The sequence below is a fragment of the Protomyctophum bolini genome (assembly GCF_963924005.1).
Source record: "Protomyctophum bolini genome assembly, chromosome: 7".
Classification (NCBI taxonomy): Eukaryota; Metazoa; Chordata; class Actinopteri; order Myctophiformes; family Myctophidae; genus Protomyctophum; species Protomyctophum bolini.
The window spans coordinates 48,703,786-48,721,562 of record NC_137868.1 but is presented as its reverse complement, the minus strand read 5'-3'; the positions used below and the strand labels follow the sequence as shown (position 1 = coordinate 48,721,562).

The 17,777-nt window shown below is 42.9% G+C and overlaps 2 protein-coding genes across 2 annotated transcripts in view; both read right to left on the bottom strand.

Annotated features, from left to right (window-relative positions):
• LOC308318779 (uncharacterized protein) overlaps positions 1-17,777 on the bottom strand; it is a gene marked incomplete at its 5' end in the record, with an annotated part of 473,522 nt that overhangs the window by 251,058 nt on the left and 204,687 nt on the right. The gene's annotated exons all lie outside the window — the stretch shown is intronic.
• LOC308317926 (uncharacterized protein) overlaps positions 4,823-17,777 on the bottom strand; it is a gene marked incomplete at both ends in the record, with an annotated part of 34,002 nt that continues 21,047 nt past the window's right edge. Inside the window, 8 exons of the mRNA XM_080767272.1 lie at positions 4,823-5,030; positions 6,002-6,119; positions 6,460-6,524; positions 9,249-9,436; positions 10,427-10,595; positions 13,730-13,925; positions 14,599-14,763; positions 17,099-17,356. Of these exons, the coding sequence (XP_080623398.1) occupies positions 4,823-5,030; positions 6,002-6,119; positions 6,460-6,524; positions 9,249-9,436; positions 10,427-10,595; positions 13,730-13,925; positions 14,599-14,763; positions 17,099-17,356 (1,367 nt within the window). The remainder of the gene's footprint in view (positions 5,031-6,001; positions 6,120-6,459; positions 6,525-9,248; positions 9,437-10,426; positions 10,596-13,729; positions 13,926-14,598; positions 14,764-17,098; positions 17,357-17,777) is intronic.

Here is a 17,777-nt window from a genome sequence, read left to right as displayed (position 1 = left end):
CTTATGACATTTAGTCGACTAAAACTAGACTAACACTAAAACTTTCCAGGTGACTAAAATGTGACTAACGGCGCTTTCACACCCAAAGTTCGCTTAGAAGGTCCGGATCAAGGACCAAAGACCAAATATTTGCATTTTGATTTTGGTCCGTTTGGTGTTCACACAGGACTTTGTAAAGCGTTCCAAATATGTAAACACGTGGAAACGGGACACGTGACACGTGGACATGAACCAAATAGTGAAAAAAAGAAAAGGTAATTTTACGATGGAGGGAAAAAGAACATGTGGGGAAATCACTGTCTACAATTTTTGGGGCGCAACCTTCAGTCACACAGAGAGAGAAGAGAACACAGCAACAACTTGCTATTGCATTCTTATTAATTATTTTATTAGCCAAATAAGAGCAACAGGTGAACAGAGGAGCAGGTGTTTGAACAATAATGTGATTTCTGCTGATGTATACAATTCACGGAGACGTAGGCTATAGCCTACATTCCCTACAACAAGGTATCCCCGATAAAAAATGACTTTTCTTCCATGTGTGCACCTTGACCCGATTAGATATATGTTATTTCTTCGCATCAAATCGGCGGGCATTTCCATGTCATTTTATGGTTTAAACTTGAAGGTGGTCAGTTAGTAGGTTATTGAGCTTCAAGTCAGAACAGATCCGCTGCAGCTAATTGAGTTGACCTAGTTTAATGTCTTTTGCTATAGTGATGTAATCAATTAATCATTTGGGACCACCTGCTTATTTAACATTTGCTCCATTCCATTGGCTCTTTCTCTATTATACGTGCGGCCATGCACTAGAGCGAGACAGGATTATTTGAAATATTTATCTGTCCCTGCGTCTCTCCCATATAAATATATTTCAATAAAGGAGAGAACACACCAATATGGAATAGCAAATGTTTATTGCAAAGATTTTGGCAGCAGTTTAGCAAAATGGCAAAGGCAAAATTATGGCCGAGCATTATTTTGGGGATTAGACTCCAAATGCATTTATTGAATAAGATTAGCTTTTAATAGGGAGAACCATAGAGTATTAAAAGGATAGAGACTAAACTAGCGCGAAGCTCCGCCCCCTCCGCTATTCATGTCAGTGGAAGTTGCTCAGTGGCGTTTTGAAGCACCCGGAAGGCTGCCGGAAGTACCGTCTATTTCGCTGATTCAGCATTTCACTTCCGCATTTGGACACCAAATTTTGATGTCCAAATGCGGAAGTGCACCCAGAGTGCACCTGGGCTTTACATTGGGCGCTCGGTTGCACGGGGTTTCCTCGTCAAGAATCCACGGGTCCGCCTGCAGTCCTTCCTCTTACCACTAGGGCCCAGCGCTTCAACATTGGAGTGCATAGCTGGCCCCTTGGGGAGAACCCCCCATTGGAGCATTGGAGTCTAGACGCTGGTGGTGGCAGCTGAGCAGATGACCCTCCTTCCTTCTCAACACTAGATGGAAAGGTGGAGTCGGGGATGGAGGTGGGTTGCTTGTTGCAGACTGAAAGGAGAATGGAGAGGTGTCAGAGCAGAGATATTTAAAGGCGGAGTCGAATCACCCGATTGGCTGCTGCAGCTTGCTAGGATTTGAGAACAGATAATGATGGCCAAATGAATGCGTTGGTTAAGATCTTCCTTATTGAACCTACGCTAAAAGCTACATATCGGGTCTCTCCCCCCATGTGCGCGTGTGAGCCGGTGGAATTTTAGATGTGTTTTGGTTTATTGTATTTGCTGTGTTTTATTATATGAGATTATTGTCGAGTGATTTTACTTTATTGTTTTGCTTATATTTATTTCTGTTTGAGTTGCATGATTTTGTATAACCTTTTATTGTTCCACTGACTGCCACTAACCCACTGACTAATCAAGGCCCTGCAGCTTTAAGGACCTGCACCTGGGTTGGGTGTGGTCGACCAGGAGCCCTATATAAGACGGAGTGTTTAGAGGCAGAGAGAAACAGAGGAAGGAGAAGGCTGTGTCAAAAGGAAGGGTGAATGAAGGTGTGAAGGGGCAGTGACCATGGCTGGGGGCCAAGATGCAGCCGGGGGCCAGTGGTAGCCATGACGTCGAAACAAGGAGGGCTATAAGTGCCACGACCACGACCCCCGTGGGGGGCCAGTGGTAGCCATGTCCCTCGACTCTATAAGAGCCACGACCACGACCTCCAGAGTGTGCGCCCCTTGCCGTGGGGGGGCTGCCCTGAATTGATGCGAGATGAGATGGTAGCGAGGCCGCAACACTACACGCCATCATCAGAAGGGCCCAGGGTAAAACCTGGGCTGTCTGTAAGTACTCGTTCTGTAGTGTTGCCAACGTAGAACCTCTAGAACCATCACAGAGTAAATGATTGTGGAACAGATGTACTGGTGGCTTTTCCTTGTATATTCACAGTGAACCAAGAAGAAGTCCATGGACTGAATTCCCCCCTGTTGGCCCAATTTGCACATGTTTTGATAAGGACATTTTAAGAGTTATTGTTTGTTGTTCGGCCTCTGTTTTAATTTTGCCTTTTATATTTGAAGTTGTCCACGAACCTGTGTTGCCTTGTTTTATATTCATATTAGACCAGACCTCTCAAAAAGGTGGCGTGGTCGGCTGATTGATTTTTTTTAAGCTAAGCACCTCTGCACTTTATTACAATTATCACTGTATTTTATTGGTAAATATATAAGTATATATGTTTTAGTGCTTTGGTGTTTTTAGCTCGTGCCACACGCTCGCCCACACACACACACACACACATGCTTAAAATAAACAGATCTACAAACCGTACATACCATTCCGTGTCGATAACTTGTACATCTGTTATTTTTGCGCATGTGAACCTCGAACGCTGCCATTAAATTTGCGCTGCGCCTCGACAGACGTGTATGTATATATGCGTCTACTCTATTAAAATCAGACAGCCATCTGTCATAAAAAAGACATGCTTTTAGATCTAATTATTAATGCAGCCTCATAACTGCCGACGGCTATTTTGGCTATCATCCTGTATTTAGTCCTCTAAAAGTCTGAATGCATTCACGCCAGTAACGAACCGCACTGTCGTTCGTTTGGAAGCGAACCATGGTCCGAGTTTTAGCGGACCATGGTTCGTTTCTTTGATCCGCACCAGAGTTCGGATGCACGTTCACACCAAACGAACCAAAGGGGTAAGCGGACCATAATGGTTCGTTTTAAACGAACCAAACATGTCCGGTGTGAAAGCGCCCTAAGACTAAATGAAAACTATTCAAGAGACAAAAATAAATAAAAAATTGCTGCCCAAAACAACATTGCAAGCCTCTATGTATTTAGTCTATTTACTTACTTACCGGTATAACACTGGAAATGCTGCCATAATGCTACATGGCACAGGGTTCTGCACACTGTGGGCTGTATTTTGCGTGTCTTAAGTACCAGGTCTTATTACCTAACTTGAGTAAACTAAAGACCTGGAGGCGTGATCAATCCTCTTTGGCTATTCTGACTGGCCAAAGAGCATTGATCACGCCTCCAGGTCTTTAGTTTACTCAAGTTAGGTAATAAGACCTGGTACTTAAGACACGCAAAATACAGCCCTGTATGTCTAAGGGTGCTTTCACACCCAAAGTTCGCTTAAGGTCCGGACCAAGGACCAAATTGTTGCATTTTGATTTTGGTCCGTTTGGTGTTCACACACTTGTAGATCTATTTTCAGCATGCAACCTATTGTAAAATGACTTGTCCACATGTAGTCCCTCCTTACTTGAAATTGTCTATATATTTAGTCTTAGTTTTATTCATCATGGCTTCGTTTTCATGTTTCCATTTTTTCCAGTTTTTGTCAGTGAAAAAAGGTAGCTTAGTTTTGGTGGGCGAACCAAATATGTAAACTATTCAACGAATGACACGTGGACATGTTAAGCAAACCAAATGGTGGAAAAAAAAGATAAGAGGTCATAAACGGGTATCTTCACACGGCTGCGAAAATATGAAAACAAGTCCACATACTCAGACTCCGCAGTATTCTGCTCAACAGGGCTGCTGGGTTGCAGCCTCATAACTCCAAGCCGTATAGTGTGGGGAGCTGGCTGGGGAGCAGGAAGCAATCCGGTCTCAAAGTCATTAAGCCTCCCACGGCCAAAATTCAAATGAGGAACAAAATGGCTAACCCATGGCTTCTCTTTGAACCACTGCTGGTGGGTTGAAATCTGCCATTGAAGTTCAGCATGCAGGTTAGGTGGTACTGGTGAGGCAATGAGCTGATCAACCAATATTTCAAAATCCACCACCCTCTTCTTGAAAAGCTGTAACTCTGCTGGGTTCATTGTTATGGTCAGTTCATACTGTCATGGATGTAGACAGAGTCGAACCCAAGTGCAGAGTAACAACAAACAAGAATAGTATTTAAGTATTTAATAAAGAATAAGGCAGATCTTACACTGAAGTAGTAGGCAGGAATCAGGCAATTGCAAAATGACAAAGTAGTCAAAACAGGAATCCAGGGACAAGCAACCATGACAAACTATGAACTGACAATGAGAGTTTGTGAAGAGTCCAGTTTTATAGGAGCAGGTTGATTGGCAAAGTGTTCACGGGTGGGCTGACGAGGGAGTTGAAGACAGGTGTGTAAATGGGACTGCAGTGTGGTGGAAATGAATGTGGGAGTGGCCATGGTGGAGTCACAGACTGAGGGGGAGAGAGAATGTGACACTGACATGTAGTGGAGTAGAAGTAAAAGTATTGACATTTTTAAATACATTTTTAAATACTTAACAATAATCAAAACTGCACAATTGTATATTATGTTCACCCACATGTGAATGGGCTGGAATACTGCCGTGTGACTCAAGAACAACTCAAATCGTGCTGTGTCTCTCCATGTCCTCTTTGTCATTGATGACGTTAGCGGCTACTTTGTTCATTTCAATGGCTTCCACTTCCTTTTCCGTGGCCAGGCTCCTTCGGCCTAGCTTCTTCTGCCTCTTCACTATTTTGCAGTGGAGGAGCGCCCACAGGGCCCACGTCGCAGTGAAGATGCCGTATATCAAGCCGAGGAATGTGAACCTTGAAAAGATGGAAAAACACAAGATTTAGTGACGTGTGTTGGTTATTAGTCTTGGTGACACACTTTGTTGCATTTCTCTATAGAACAGTCTGCCCACACTGCCAGTGTTTTTGAGCGTTTTTTTTTGTGGAGCACCCACTCCTACAACCAGCAATGACCGTGTACACCTATGTACACATGTGGTCATGTATGTATGTATGTACCAGTAGGGGGCGCCAGAAACACAGAGAGAGGGGTAGTGCTGCAATGTTGCCTGCTAATGAGAGAGAGAGAGAGAGAGAGAGAGAGAGAGAGGTGGGGGGGGGGGAGAGCTGCACCACTCCGTTCACACGGGTGTGATTTTTTACTAATCTTTCAAGACTCAGAATATTTTGTTCACCAAAACACCCACCCACCCATTTAGATAGTGGAACTTAGTGGATAGTGGATGTTCGTCGACCACCTTTTTTCACTGACGAAAACTAAATGGAAACTAAATGAAAACTAAGCTATTATGCTGACTAAAACTAAGACTAAATATACTGACAATTTCGTCAACAAATAAAAACTACACTAAAATGTTAGAAAGGAACTAGTGGACAAGAGATCCAGTATAAGTCATTTTACAATTGGTTGCATTCTGAAAATAGCCGATCTACAAGCTCACAACGCGTCGCAGCGCAACACGCTGTGGGCTTGTAGATCGGCTATTTTCAGCAAGTGTAAAAACAGTCATTATATTGGTGTCAAGGCCCGCCGAAATACATTTTAGACGACCTAATCAACTGTAGATTTAGTCAACTAAAAACACATGATATTTAGTCGATTGAAACTAGACTAACACTAAAAACATTCCAGGTGACTTAAAATGTGACTAAAACTAAATGAGGACTATTCAGGAGACTAATAGGACTAAAACTAAAATCAAACTTTGCTTCCAAAAACAACACTGAACAGTTGGTATAGAGACTAGAGTGACAGAAGTGTATACCTGAAAGCGTTGGTGTCGTAGAATCTGCACGCTCCATGACCTCCGCACGCCTTGGTTCCCCACTTCAAACACGTCAGGTCAATCAGTGCCCCGAAATAGATAGGAGGAGGGATGCCACCTGAACACACGCATGCACGCACAACATACGCATGCACACACACACACACACGCACATGCAAAATAAAAGTGAAACATCTGAAATATATGTGTCGGGACATCAGCAACAAAATATTTTCAGATGAGATAGTGGTCCACGGTCAAATACTTATTCCTTTGGGAGTTTATTATCTTGTCATGATTGGTGAGATATGTCCAATAGTTGTTCCATTGATTATATACATGTATAATTAATGTCCTTATATGGCATGGTGAAGCAGTTCTCAAAGTCACTCTTTTAGTGCATAAACACGTGCACGCACGCACAATAAATCTTGCCTGCTTGTGTACTCAGTACTCACCCAAAGTTCTCACTACCAAGGTCTGCATTCCCAATGCCAGTGACTTCAGGTCGGGCTGTATGCACCTAACGTTGTACACACGTGCACGCATGCACAGACACACACACACACACACACACACACACACACACACACACAGGCATTGTTTTGAACAGAGCTTTGTGGTTGCAAACGTACAGTAGCCTGCACACGGCACATGACAACTTTGTTGCTGAGTTCAAATCCAACATTGAAATTGGCTCTGGCGGGCCACATTTGGACATTTCATTTCATTTTCATTTCATTTCATTTCATTTTATTTCGCACATGGTGTATCACAATACAGTACAAATCATAATAGATAACAATTCATATGCCTTACATAATTCATTTGTCTTTCATACCTATCTGATACATCCATGACGAAAAGGAGCAGGAAGAAGAATAAATTCTTATAAATACCTGCCCCCTTTTCACTCAAAAGTTAGTTTTACTTTAATGATTGGCTCATACACATCTGAACAAAAAAAAAAAAAAAAAAAAAAAACTAAATAAAACAACAAAACAAAAGAGTAAGACAAAACAAGCAAGAAGTTGAGCATTAATGACACGTGCAAGAACTATAGCCAACCTATTCGTCGGCTTCATATTGCATAAATATTAGATTTTTGTAATTTATTTGAAATTGGCAAATATTTGTACAACCCTTTAAATTGTCATCCAGAGAATTCCACGTTCGGATTCCTGTTATCGAAGGACACATCAGTCTTTGAGTGGTCCGTGCAACTTTATGTTTAAAATCAAATTTCCTCCTACTATCCCTACTTTCTGAACTAGGTTCAAATAGCTGTTGTAAATTAACTGGTAATGTTTTGCTTTTTGCTCTGAACATAATTAATAAGGTTTGTAGCTTCACGACATGTTCAAGTTTCAATACCCTCGATTTTATAAATAGAACATTTGTGTGCTCTCTATAATGCACTTTGTGCATGATTCGTACTGCTCTCTTCTGTAATAAGTATAATGGTTTAGTGGTGGTCATGTACGTATTCCCCCACACTTCAGCACAATAACTAAGATATGGAGAAATTAGTGAAAAATATAATATTCGCATTGCTTCTTTTGCTAGCACATGCTTCACTTTATTTAAAATAAAAATGCTCTTTGAGATCTTTTTCTTAACATGCGCTATATGGGATTTCCATGTTAATTTGTCATCCATTATTACACCTAAGAACCGAAATTCTGATACTCTTGCGATGGCCACTCCATCTATGACTAATTCCACCTGGTCATCCTTTTTCCTATTTCCAAAAACCATGAACTTAGTTTTTTCCAAATTCAGCGAGAGCTTATTTATATCAAACCATTTTTTTAGTTTTTTCATTTCATGTGTAATGGTCTCAGCTAACTTATTTAAATCATATCCAGAGCAATGGAAATTTGTGTCATCTGCAAACAAAACAAATTGTAATATTTTTGATACGTCACAAATGTCATTAATGTACAAATTAAATAATTTGGGTCCCAAAACAGAACCTTGAGGGACTCCACATGCAATTTGCATACACTCTGATGTGTTACCTGCCCACTGCACATATTGTTGCCTATTTTCTAAATAGCTTCTCATCCAGTCCAGTACCATTCCTCTCACGCCATATGTGTATAATTTAGAAATCAAAATTGAATGATTCAAGGTGTCGAAAGCTTTTTTTAAATCTATAAATACCCCTATTGTATATTTATTTGCATCTGTTGCCGTTGATATTTCCTCCATTATATTCATTAATGCTGTTGTTGTGGACCTATTTTGCCGAAAGCCATATTGGCATTCACTCAACAATTGATGCTTTTCAATAAAAGCATCAAACTTTTGTGCAAAGATCTTTTCAAGCACCTTAGAGAATTGTGAGAGCAATGACACTGGTCTGTAATTATTGAAGCTATGCTTGTCTCCTGATTTAAAAAGTGGAATAACTTTTGCAACTTTCATTCGATCTGGAAACTTGCCTGACTGAAAGGATAAATTAAAAATATAACAAAGGGGTTTGATGATACAATCAATTGTCTTTTTCACTATAACCATGTCTAACCCATCACAGTCAGTGGATGTCTTATTTTTAGACTTTGTTACCATAGTTAGGATTTCTTGTTCACTAACATTTCCCACAAACATAGACTGCAACACTTTACTACTTCCTGACCAATCACCCTGTTCTGTTTCATCCTGATTTCCAATTAAGTTTGCCAAATTTGGACCAATGTTTACAAAAAAAGAATTGAATTCGTTTACCATTTCGTTCTTGTCTTTTATAATTTTATTATTAGTATTGAAATGACTAGGTAAGTTTGTGGAAACTGGTTTATTACCCATTACTTTGTTTAGAATATTCCAGGTGCCTTTAATGTTATTTTTATTTTCATCTAACAATTTGTTATAGTAATCTTTCTTGGCCAGTCTCATAATTAATACTAACTTATTCTTGTAGACTTTATATTTCATTGCATGCACACATTCACACATGGCTTTTTAACAACACCATCATTTGATGATAGATAGATTTTGTACACATTTTGAACTTGTGAAATGGCACATTCTGCACAATGAGTACTTTCACTTGTAGTACTTAATGTACATTTTGATGCCGATGCTACATTTTCAATTCCGCACTTTTACTTGTAACGGAGTAGTTCTAAATTGCAGTATTGGTACTTGAGTACTTTTTCCACCACTGTGTGTGTGTGTGTGTGTGTGTGTGTGTGTGTGTGTGTGTGTGTATGTGTGTGTGCGCTCGTGCGTGCGTGCGTACCTGAGCAGGATAATGTAAGCGGGCGTGGCACCACATGCGTTGATGAAGGAGGCCAGCACCGCCACCGCCATGTAGAACTTGAACATGTGGTCACAGCTGGCGGCCCTGGGACACTGACCCAGCACCGCGGACATGTTCACGCCTGGACCCGTCAGCATCTCCCTCACGCACGTGCAGTTACCATACATCTGAAACACATCACATGTATAGACCGATTCACAGAGAGGTTTCCTGGGTGCGGCCATTACTGAGGTGTACCATTAAGCTGCAACAGCACTGATTAGCTACACCTGGCCTACGGAGCACCTGCTCCATGGATTTACACCTCAGTAATGGCCGCGTCCAGGGCACCCCTCTGTGAATCGGTCTATAGCCTCTACAGCAGTGGTTCCACCAAGTGGGGTCCACCGGGGACCCCCAGGGGTCTTTGAGGGATTTCCAGGGGGTCCCCAGCTAAATGATAGTTATGACCCTTATGGACCCTTATGGTTTCAATGTTCAAGGCTTCTTTACTTTTGTCTCCCGAAGGAGAAATTTGTCTTGGACCCCCAAGGACCCGCGCTGCAACATAGAGATTATACAATACAATACAAGGCAATAAAGGTATACTCACTAAATTAACATTGTTTCTACAATGTAAATTGGGGGTCCAAGGGATGGAAATGCCATTAAATTGGGGTCCGTAGACTAATGCATGGCAAACTGGGGGGGTCCCTGACAATGGGGTGTTACCACTCCTTACCCCTTCTTTGTTCCCCATACTTGAGTATTTCCAATTTCCAGTACTTTTACTTCTACTCCACTACATTTCAGAGACAAAATGTACTTGAAAACGTTACAGTTACTAGTTACTTTGGCGATTTTAATTTTGATTAGAAAACATACATTAAAACCACTTCAACCCTATATACATTTAGGCCATTTGAAAAGATTTCCAAAATATTTTGTACACAGCTTGAAATTCTGCAATACGAGTACTTTTACTTTTAGTACTTTAAGTACATTCTGATGCCGATACTTTTGTATACTTTTACTCAAGTACATTTTCAATTCCGCACTAGTTCTAAAAGTAGTTCTAAAATTGCTAGTATTGCTATACTTTTACTTGAGTAAAACAATTGAGTACTTTTTCCACCTACTGGTAATAAAATACTACACTTCAGTTCAGACTGACTGACCGTGTCCTTGCCCTGGCCTGTGACGCCGTGGCATCCCGCCAGGCAGGGGGAGGCGTAGGTCAGACCGCTGGACGAAGAACACACCGGGTCCCACTCTGTCACCGAGCACGAGCACTGGGCGTTGCACCCAGACACCATGCTCTCTGGCTGCACAGACACCTGTGGCTCCCTGGTGCGCACGCACGCACGCACGCACGCACGCACGCACGCACACACACACACACACACACACACACACACACACACACACACACACACACACACACACACACACACATTAAAAGGGACACATAGTTACGAGGTAACTATCCTACCATCTTGTGGTACTACATGCAGATCTATACGGGTCCGCGTCAATATGCCGACGGTCCATTGGTCCGATCGACAACCTACCTCAAACCCTCACCCTAACCCTAACCTCCCCCGGGGCAGACACCTAAACTTAACCACCCACCCTCTCCCGACCCCCAGCGCACCTCGGACCAATGCTCCTTCGGAGCAATGGTCCGTCGGATCATAGGGTGCTTCCCGATCTATATACAAGCTGCAGCTCTTATGTGGATCGGCTATTTTCACTTGAAAGTGTCTTCGGTTTTTCTTAGATTTCTTCATGAAATCACTGAAAAACAAAACTAGGTGATTTTGTCTTCTACATTTCATGAGCATTCATTAGTCAGGTTTCACCTGACAAAGAACACAGAATTTTGGTTTTGGTAATGTTTTTTGAAAATGTTTTTGAAATAATAATTATATGTGAGAGGCGCTCTTATCAGCTTTTATATATTTAACAATGCAACGACTCAAACTTAATACATACAGGTATGTTTTACGTGTAACCTCTATTAATCTAACTCTAATAATTATATTAAAGTCTAACAAACGGTGCCAAAATAAACATAACATTATCTTTATTGTCAATGGCATTTAATGTTTGTGTTAGGGACAAGATAGCCTTGGAAACATAGACGTTTTTATTTCCAAGGAGAAAAAAAGAAAGTCTGCATGGGACCGAGTCCACTTCAATTCGGCATAGAGTAGCGCAAACGTTGATCACTCTCTGTTGATTTCTGATCGTTTGCACCTTCTCAGCAGGAAACCTTTGTTAAATTGACACACACACACACACACACACACACACTCCTCTCCCTCTCTGTCGCTCTAATTAATTAGTCTCATGTCACACAGCAGCGTCTAGATTCTCCCGGCAGGATCCGCTGGGAGAATCTAGACGCAGCTGTGTGACATGAGACTAATTAATGCCTATATGCCATAGAAACCATGGCCCTCATTTATCAACCGTGCGTACGCCAAAATATGGGTGCACGCCAAAATTACCGACATTTTCGGCATTTACCATTTCCAGCAAATAAAAGCTTGAAATTGAACTTGAGTAGGACAAAAAGTCACGTCTGGTCGGGACCTGGCGTACGCTTTGTCCTCACCAGTTTTTCTGTCGTAGAACAGCGGAGCAGCATTGTTTGACCAGCTGAGAGGCTGTCACAGGCATCTAAACATATATTTATTCACTCCTAAAATGTTTATATAACATGTAAAGAAATAAAAAAGTTAAGGAATACATCAACGATGTGTCTTTGTGTCATATGAAATTAGTAGGAGATAAAAGCGCGCAATTAAAAACAATGTTGCAAGAGATGCTTAAGCCATTTAAACAGTGTTTTGCATGAGCGCATACATGCAAGGATTTGGGCTGTCTGTGCTGAAATATTTCCATGACGGGACGTTGGAGAGTAGGCTATAGTGCACCAGTGCTGCAACTGCGGAGAGTCCCAACGTGGGTAGCCTACTGTAGCCTAATCTACAGCAGGCCGATGTCTTTCTGGACTCTGGAGTTACGGTATGTGCAATCTAATGAACCCGACACGTCGCTCGAATGCCAAATGTACCGTGCCATGGCTGCCAGCGCAAGTGGGAACTGCATCGGAGATATAGGTATAGGCTACCCAGCCAGCCCACCACCAGCCACATGAGGCTATATACGGTTTTGGCTGCACATTCATAATATAATGACAGTTGACAGCCCGGCCACTGCAGCGACTAACGACTGCGAGGCAATCTAAATAGACTGTCGAACGTGCATGGTCAGTTGGTCACGGACGGACCACTGTGATAGAGACAGACAGACAGACAGGACAGGAGGAGCACCTGCAAAACAGCAGCGTGTGTGTGCCTATTTGTTATTTAATTATGGTTCAGGTTCAGGTTTCCGTTCACTAATATATCTTGTTGTATATTAAATTAAAAATACTTTAATAATTTAATATACAACTAACAACACACAGTGAAAGTTGCTTGCAAATTGCGATATGTGCGTGCGTGGCGTGCGGGGGGTGAGGCGGGCAGCAAGGGAAGCGAAGCGAGACTCTGTGAGAGGAGAAACAGACAGCTTTATTTAATGTGTCATGTAGGTGCGTGCGTGCATGACAGCAGGGCAAGTGAGGTGAGAGGGAAACAGACAGGGTAGGCCTACAACTTTATTTAATTCATGCAGGTGTTCGTTCTTTATTTATTTAACAACACACCAGTTAGTTGGGCTTGCAAGTTGCATGTGCGTGCTGTGCATATGTGCGTGTGTATGAGAGAGGGGGGTGAGGCGGGCAGCAGCAAGGCACGGGAGAAACTTATTTTTTCATGTTACCATGGTTTCAGGAAACGTATTGCCGTTTTCATGTCGCAAAATCGAGGGCGAGGCTTGATTTCATAGGGCGTGCCAGATAGATTTCAGCCGTCACATGTATTAACGTCAGAACGAAATTAAGGAAGGATCAGCTGTTTGCGATCACTTTATAAATGCCGTGGCGACGTGGGTGTACTACGAAACCTGCGCTCGAATCTGTGGCTAGATTTTACACTCGATTGATAAATGAGGGCCCATAGGTGGACCCCAGGCTAGGGACAAGATGACGTAAATGTTCTCTTCATTGTCAATGGCATTTTGAAAACAAACATTGAACTAAACACACACATTAAACCTGTATATAGGAGGGGCTAGTGCCCCTCAAAAATGACAGTGAGCCCTGCCACCCACCCAACCTCTCACCCCTGGTAGGTGACAGTGAGCCCTGCCACCCACCCACCCAACCACTCACCCCTGGTAGGTGACAGTGAGCCCTGCCACCCACCCAACCAACCTCTCACCCCTGGTAGGTGACAGTGAGCCCTGCCACCCACCCAACCAACCTCTCACCCCTGGTAGGTGACAGTGAGCCCTGCCACCCACCCACCCAACCTCTCACCCCTGGTAGGTGACAGTGAGCCCTGCCACCCACCCAACCAACCTCTCACCCCTGGTAGGTGACAGTGAGCCCTGCCACCTTGGCGTTGTCGCAGTAGAGGAGGAAGTGGAGCAGGTAGAGGCAGGACGCCAGGAAGGTGGCACCGACGCAGATCCTGGACGCTCCCAGCATGCCCAGCTTGAAGCGCTTCAACACGATCCCCCCTGTGATGAAACCCGCCGCCATGGCAGGCAGGGTCATCGTACCTATAGTGCAGGGTGACAGAAACAGAAACTGATTTTCATTTTATTTTTTTAAATAAAGAAATAAAATCATGGACAATATGGTGTTAAATTGTGAATGAAATTCTCCGGTATGTATAGTGTCGGTAAATGGTACGGATACTGTCTTGTAAATCGACAGGGTAAATCTACGGAAATATAATAGATGAAAAATGTTTCAACATAATATTTCTCTTACTGCGATCACATCACAGTTTTACAAGTAAAAAGTTCCCATCGTGTCATTTAAGAAAAACTTAATTTATTTATATTTTATCCAAAATGAGGCAGACTCTTCACATACTAGAGCATGTCTGAAATTAATATTAGAGCTGAAATCGACATGCAAATATGAAATAAATGCTTAAACATGTAGCTATAATGTGTATAATGTTCTCTAATAATAGTGGTCTCTAATATGTTATAGAGACCACAGACGTGAACCTTTCAAGCCTGTTTTCTCACCTCGCTCTTTTCTGCAAGACATTACTCTATAAGCCACATCTCCAAAACTGGTCTGTCAAACTGAACAACCAATATGCCAATTTGAAGCTATGATTCCCTGCTTTCATATGACACAAAATAAATCCAATGGCAGTCTCTCAGTTAAATTTGGCAACATATATCAAGGGATACATTTGGTACACAGTTAGCCTACCTATCAGCATGATGGTCTTGGAGGCAGGCTGGCCATACACTTGCTCCATGAACTTGGGCTCGTATGTGAGCAAGCCGATGAAGCTGTTCAGAGCGACCAGGGACACCAGGAGGACCAGCCTGTAGACGCCGTTGCTGAACAGCCTCTTCAGAGACGGGAAGAAGTCTGGCCAAAGACACAAGCACACAACCACGGTCCATCACCAATCAAGATACATCATTGGGTGTCAGAAAGATTAGCAGGGTGGTTAGCAAAGCTTAATTACATCGGCTTGTTTTGGATTGAGCTCTTAAGGCCTATTCGTACTCATTCAGTTCAGTTTTATAGGTGATAAAGTGAACACCGAAAACGACATGTACGTCACGCACCCGGTGATAAGCGCCGTCACCCGAACACATCTCTCTGCTTTTACTAACCACCGTTTTGGTGGTCACCTTATGATCTAACACTGGAGTATGAATGTGCCTTTACACCCCATCAGGTGTCACTTTAAAAACTCCACATGTAGTAAAGTGCTGCGGGTGTGGATTGCATGAATGTATAAGCGTGTTGGACTCTGCTATTTTACAGAGGTTACTACACGGCACGCTCCGAGGACTGTCACCATTATGTGTAAACAGAACAAGCATGCACAAGCATGTCACTTGTTGTTTAGTCCGGACTGAGCTTTTTGGTCCATTTTTCCTAGAGAGAAAGAGAGAGCGCTAAAGAGACAGAGATGTTTTGTCAACTTTGTCAACTTTTACCTAATTAGATAAGATTACGCTTCATCGATCCCAGGTTTTATTGCATAATCCACTCTATGCATTCAGCCGCCCAGTGAATATCGTCAGCTTTGTTTACATTGTTTATTTTTACACTAATCCACTTGTTTTTCTTATACAAAGGGGAATATAGTTATAGACTCACAAGCTCTTCTTAATACTTTTCATTGGTTTAACTTGTACAAAACACACACACACACACACACACACACACACACACACACACACACACACACACATTTTAATCATTTATTTATGTCCACATAAGAGATACAAATACAAGGACACAAATATTTACAAGGTGCCGTACAGAATGCAATCAGCAAATCCCGAACAAATACCCACACACCCTTCAGGGGTACAAGTAACAGCGTCTTCGCCATATTTGGCGGCTACCGATAGTGGAAGATATTGCACAGAATTTCGCAAGCCGTTTGGCTGCTTTTTTTGGCATCCCAAGTTGTTGGAAGCCTCTTACAACCAAACTGTGTACATGTCCTAGGCTGCCGAAGATAAACACAGATTGCACCTATAGCCTAGTTCAATGATGGTCTGGAGGAGCGGCTGGTACTTAATGACCTTAGTCATAAAGGCTTCCTCTAAGCTAGAATCAAAGGTGCAGGCCATTTCAAGAATGAAAACTGATTTGTTCTCTTCATTGACCATAACAACATCTGGTGTGTTAGCAGAGAGATGTGCAAAAATGTCAGTATTTTCAGTACAGAGTTGAAACATGGAAGGTTTGACACAGGAATGTTTGTACATTCTCACAGACAGTGCAAAATGTTTAGATATGTCCTTAGTTATGAGATCAACTATTCTGTCGTGGAGTGCTATGCAAAGCCCTTTATAGGCAAAACAGCCATTCAGAATGTGTGACATGGTTTCTGTAACGAGCCCTGTGGTGTGATGCAAGCAATGAGGTGCATGGGTGGAGGGAAACCAGAGGGAAAGGTTGAGTTTGGTGGGAAGGATCTGTAGCCTGGCTTTTACTGTAAAGGTGATAATGTCCTCATTGAGAGCAGTGTTCCTTATAAATGAATGGGAAACAGAGTGGTCAGCATGGGGAAGACAAGCCAGTTTCCCCTGGAGTTTGAGTCCAGTCCAGTGTTGTTGTTGCTGATGTTGGAACATATCCAACAGGGTCCGCCGGGCACCCTTAGGTGTCAACAGGTGGGTGTGTCCGCTGTAGGTCACTGTTGCTCTAACAGAGACACACACACACACACACACACACACACACACACATACACGGGAGGCATACTATGATCCGACGGAGCATTGGTTCGAAGGAGCATTGGTCCGAGGTATGCTGGGGGTCGCGAGAGGGTTGGGGTTAGGTTTAGGTGTCTGCCCCGGGGGAGGTTAGGGTTAGGGTGAGGGTTTGAGGTAGGTTGTCGTTCGAACACATTAACCCCACACACACACACACACACACACACACACACACACTTGACCACTTTCATTCTCAAAATGTTTCCAAAATAGCCAAACAAAAGCCGATCTACTTTTGCGCACCTCTTTGTACAAAGAATGTCAAGTATGACATAAATACTACTAATACTGCTACTACTACCACCACTACTACTGCTGCTGCTGCTGCTGCTGCTGCTGCTGCTACTACTACTACTACTACTACTACTACTACTACTACTACTAATCTTCAGGAAAACATACAAACAAATATGGAGATACAATAAAAAAATGTCTATGCCCGACAAAATTGAATTCGGCACCTTTAGCCAGGCCAGCAAAAGTGACCGTCTTGTCTGTGTCCTGGTGTGTAGCGGGCTGGTCCTCCGGCAGGAAGTCCTCCTGCTCGGGCTCCTGCTCGGGCTCCTCCACGGCGGCACTCGGCTGGCCCTGCTTGGGCAGAGACTTTGGCAGGAACCAGAAAGGGAGCCCGGCCACCAGCATGAGGATGGTGGTCAGGAGGAAGCCCAGCCACCAGGCCCCCACCCAGCGGTGGTCCCTGTGGTCGATGGTCACGGTGTCTGTGGAGAAGACACATTTTTTGTCAACATAAAAAAAAAAATTGCCACAGACAAACACACGCACACTGTCTTCAAATGCAGTGAAGCAACTTTAATAGGGAAACAGCAACGTTTCGTCCTATGCGGCCTTCATCAGGCTATCTTTTATAATTATGAAAAAGATAGCCTGATGAAGGCCGCACAGGCCGAAACGTTGCTGTTTCCCTATTAATCCGTTTAGGCCTGACTTCGAAATTTAAAAAAGTATTTTTGAAATGTATTTCTTTCTGAAAAAACTCATGTGGTTGTAGATCTGTTATTTTTCAATAGCTAAAGTATAACCTGGAGACTTGACATTCAGTAAGTTGTGTGTGTGTGCTTTTTGCACAGGGTGTGTGATGCGTCAGTGCAGTAGTACTGTGTAGAAGTGCTTGTAGTTAGT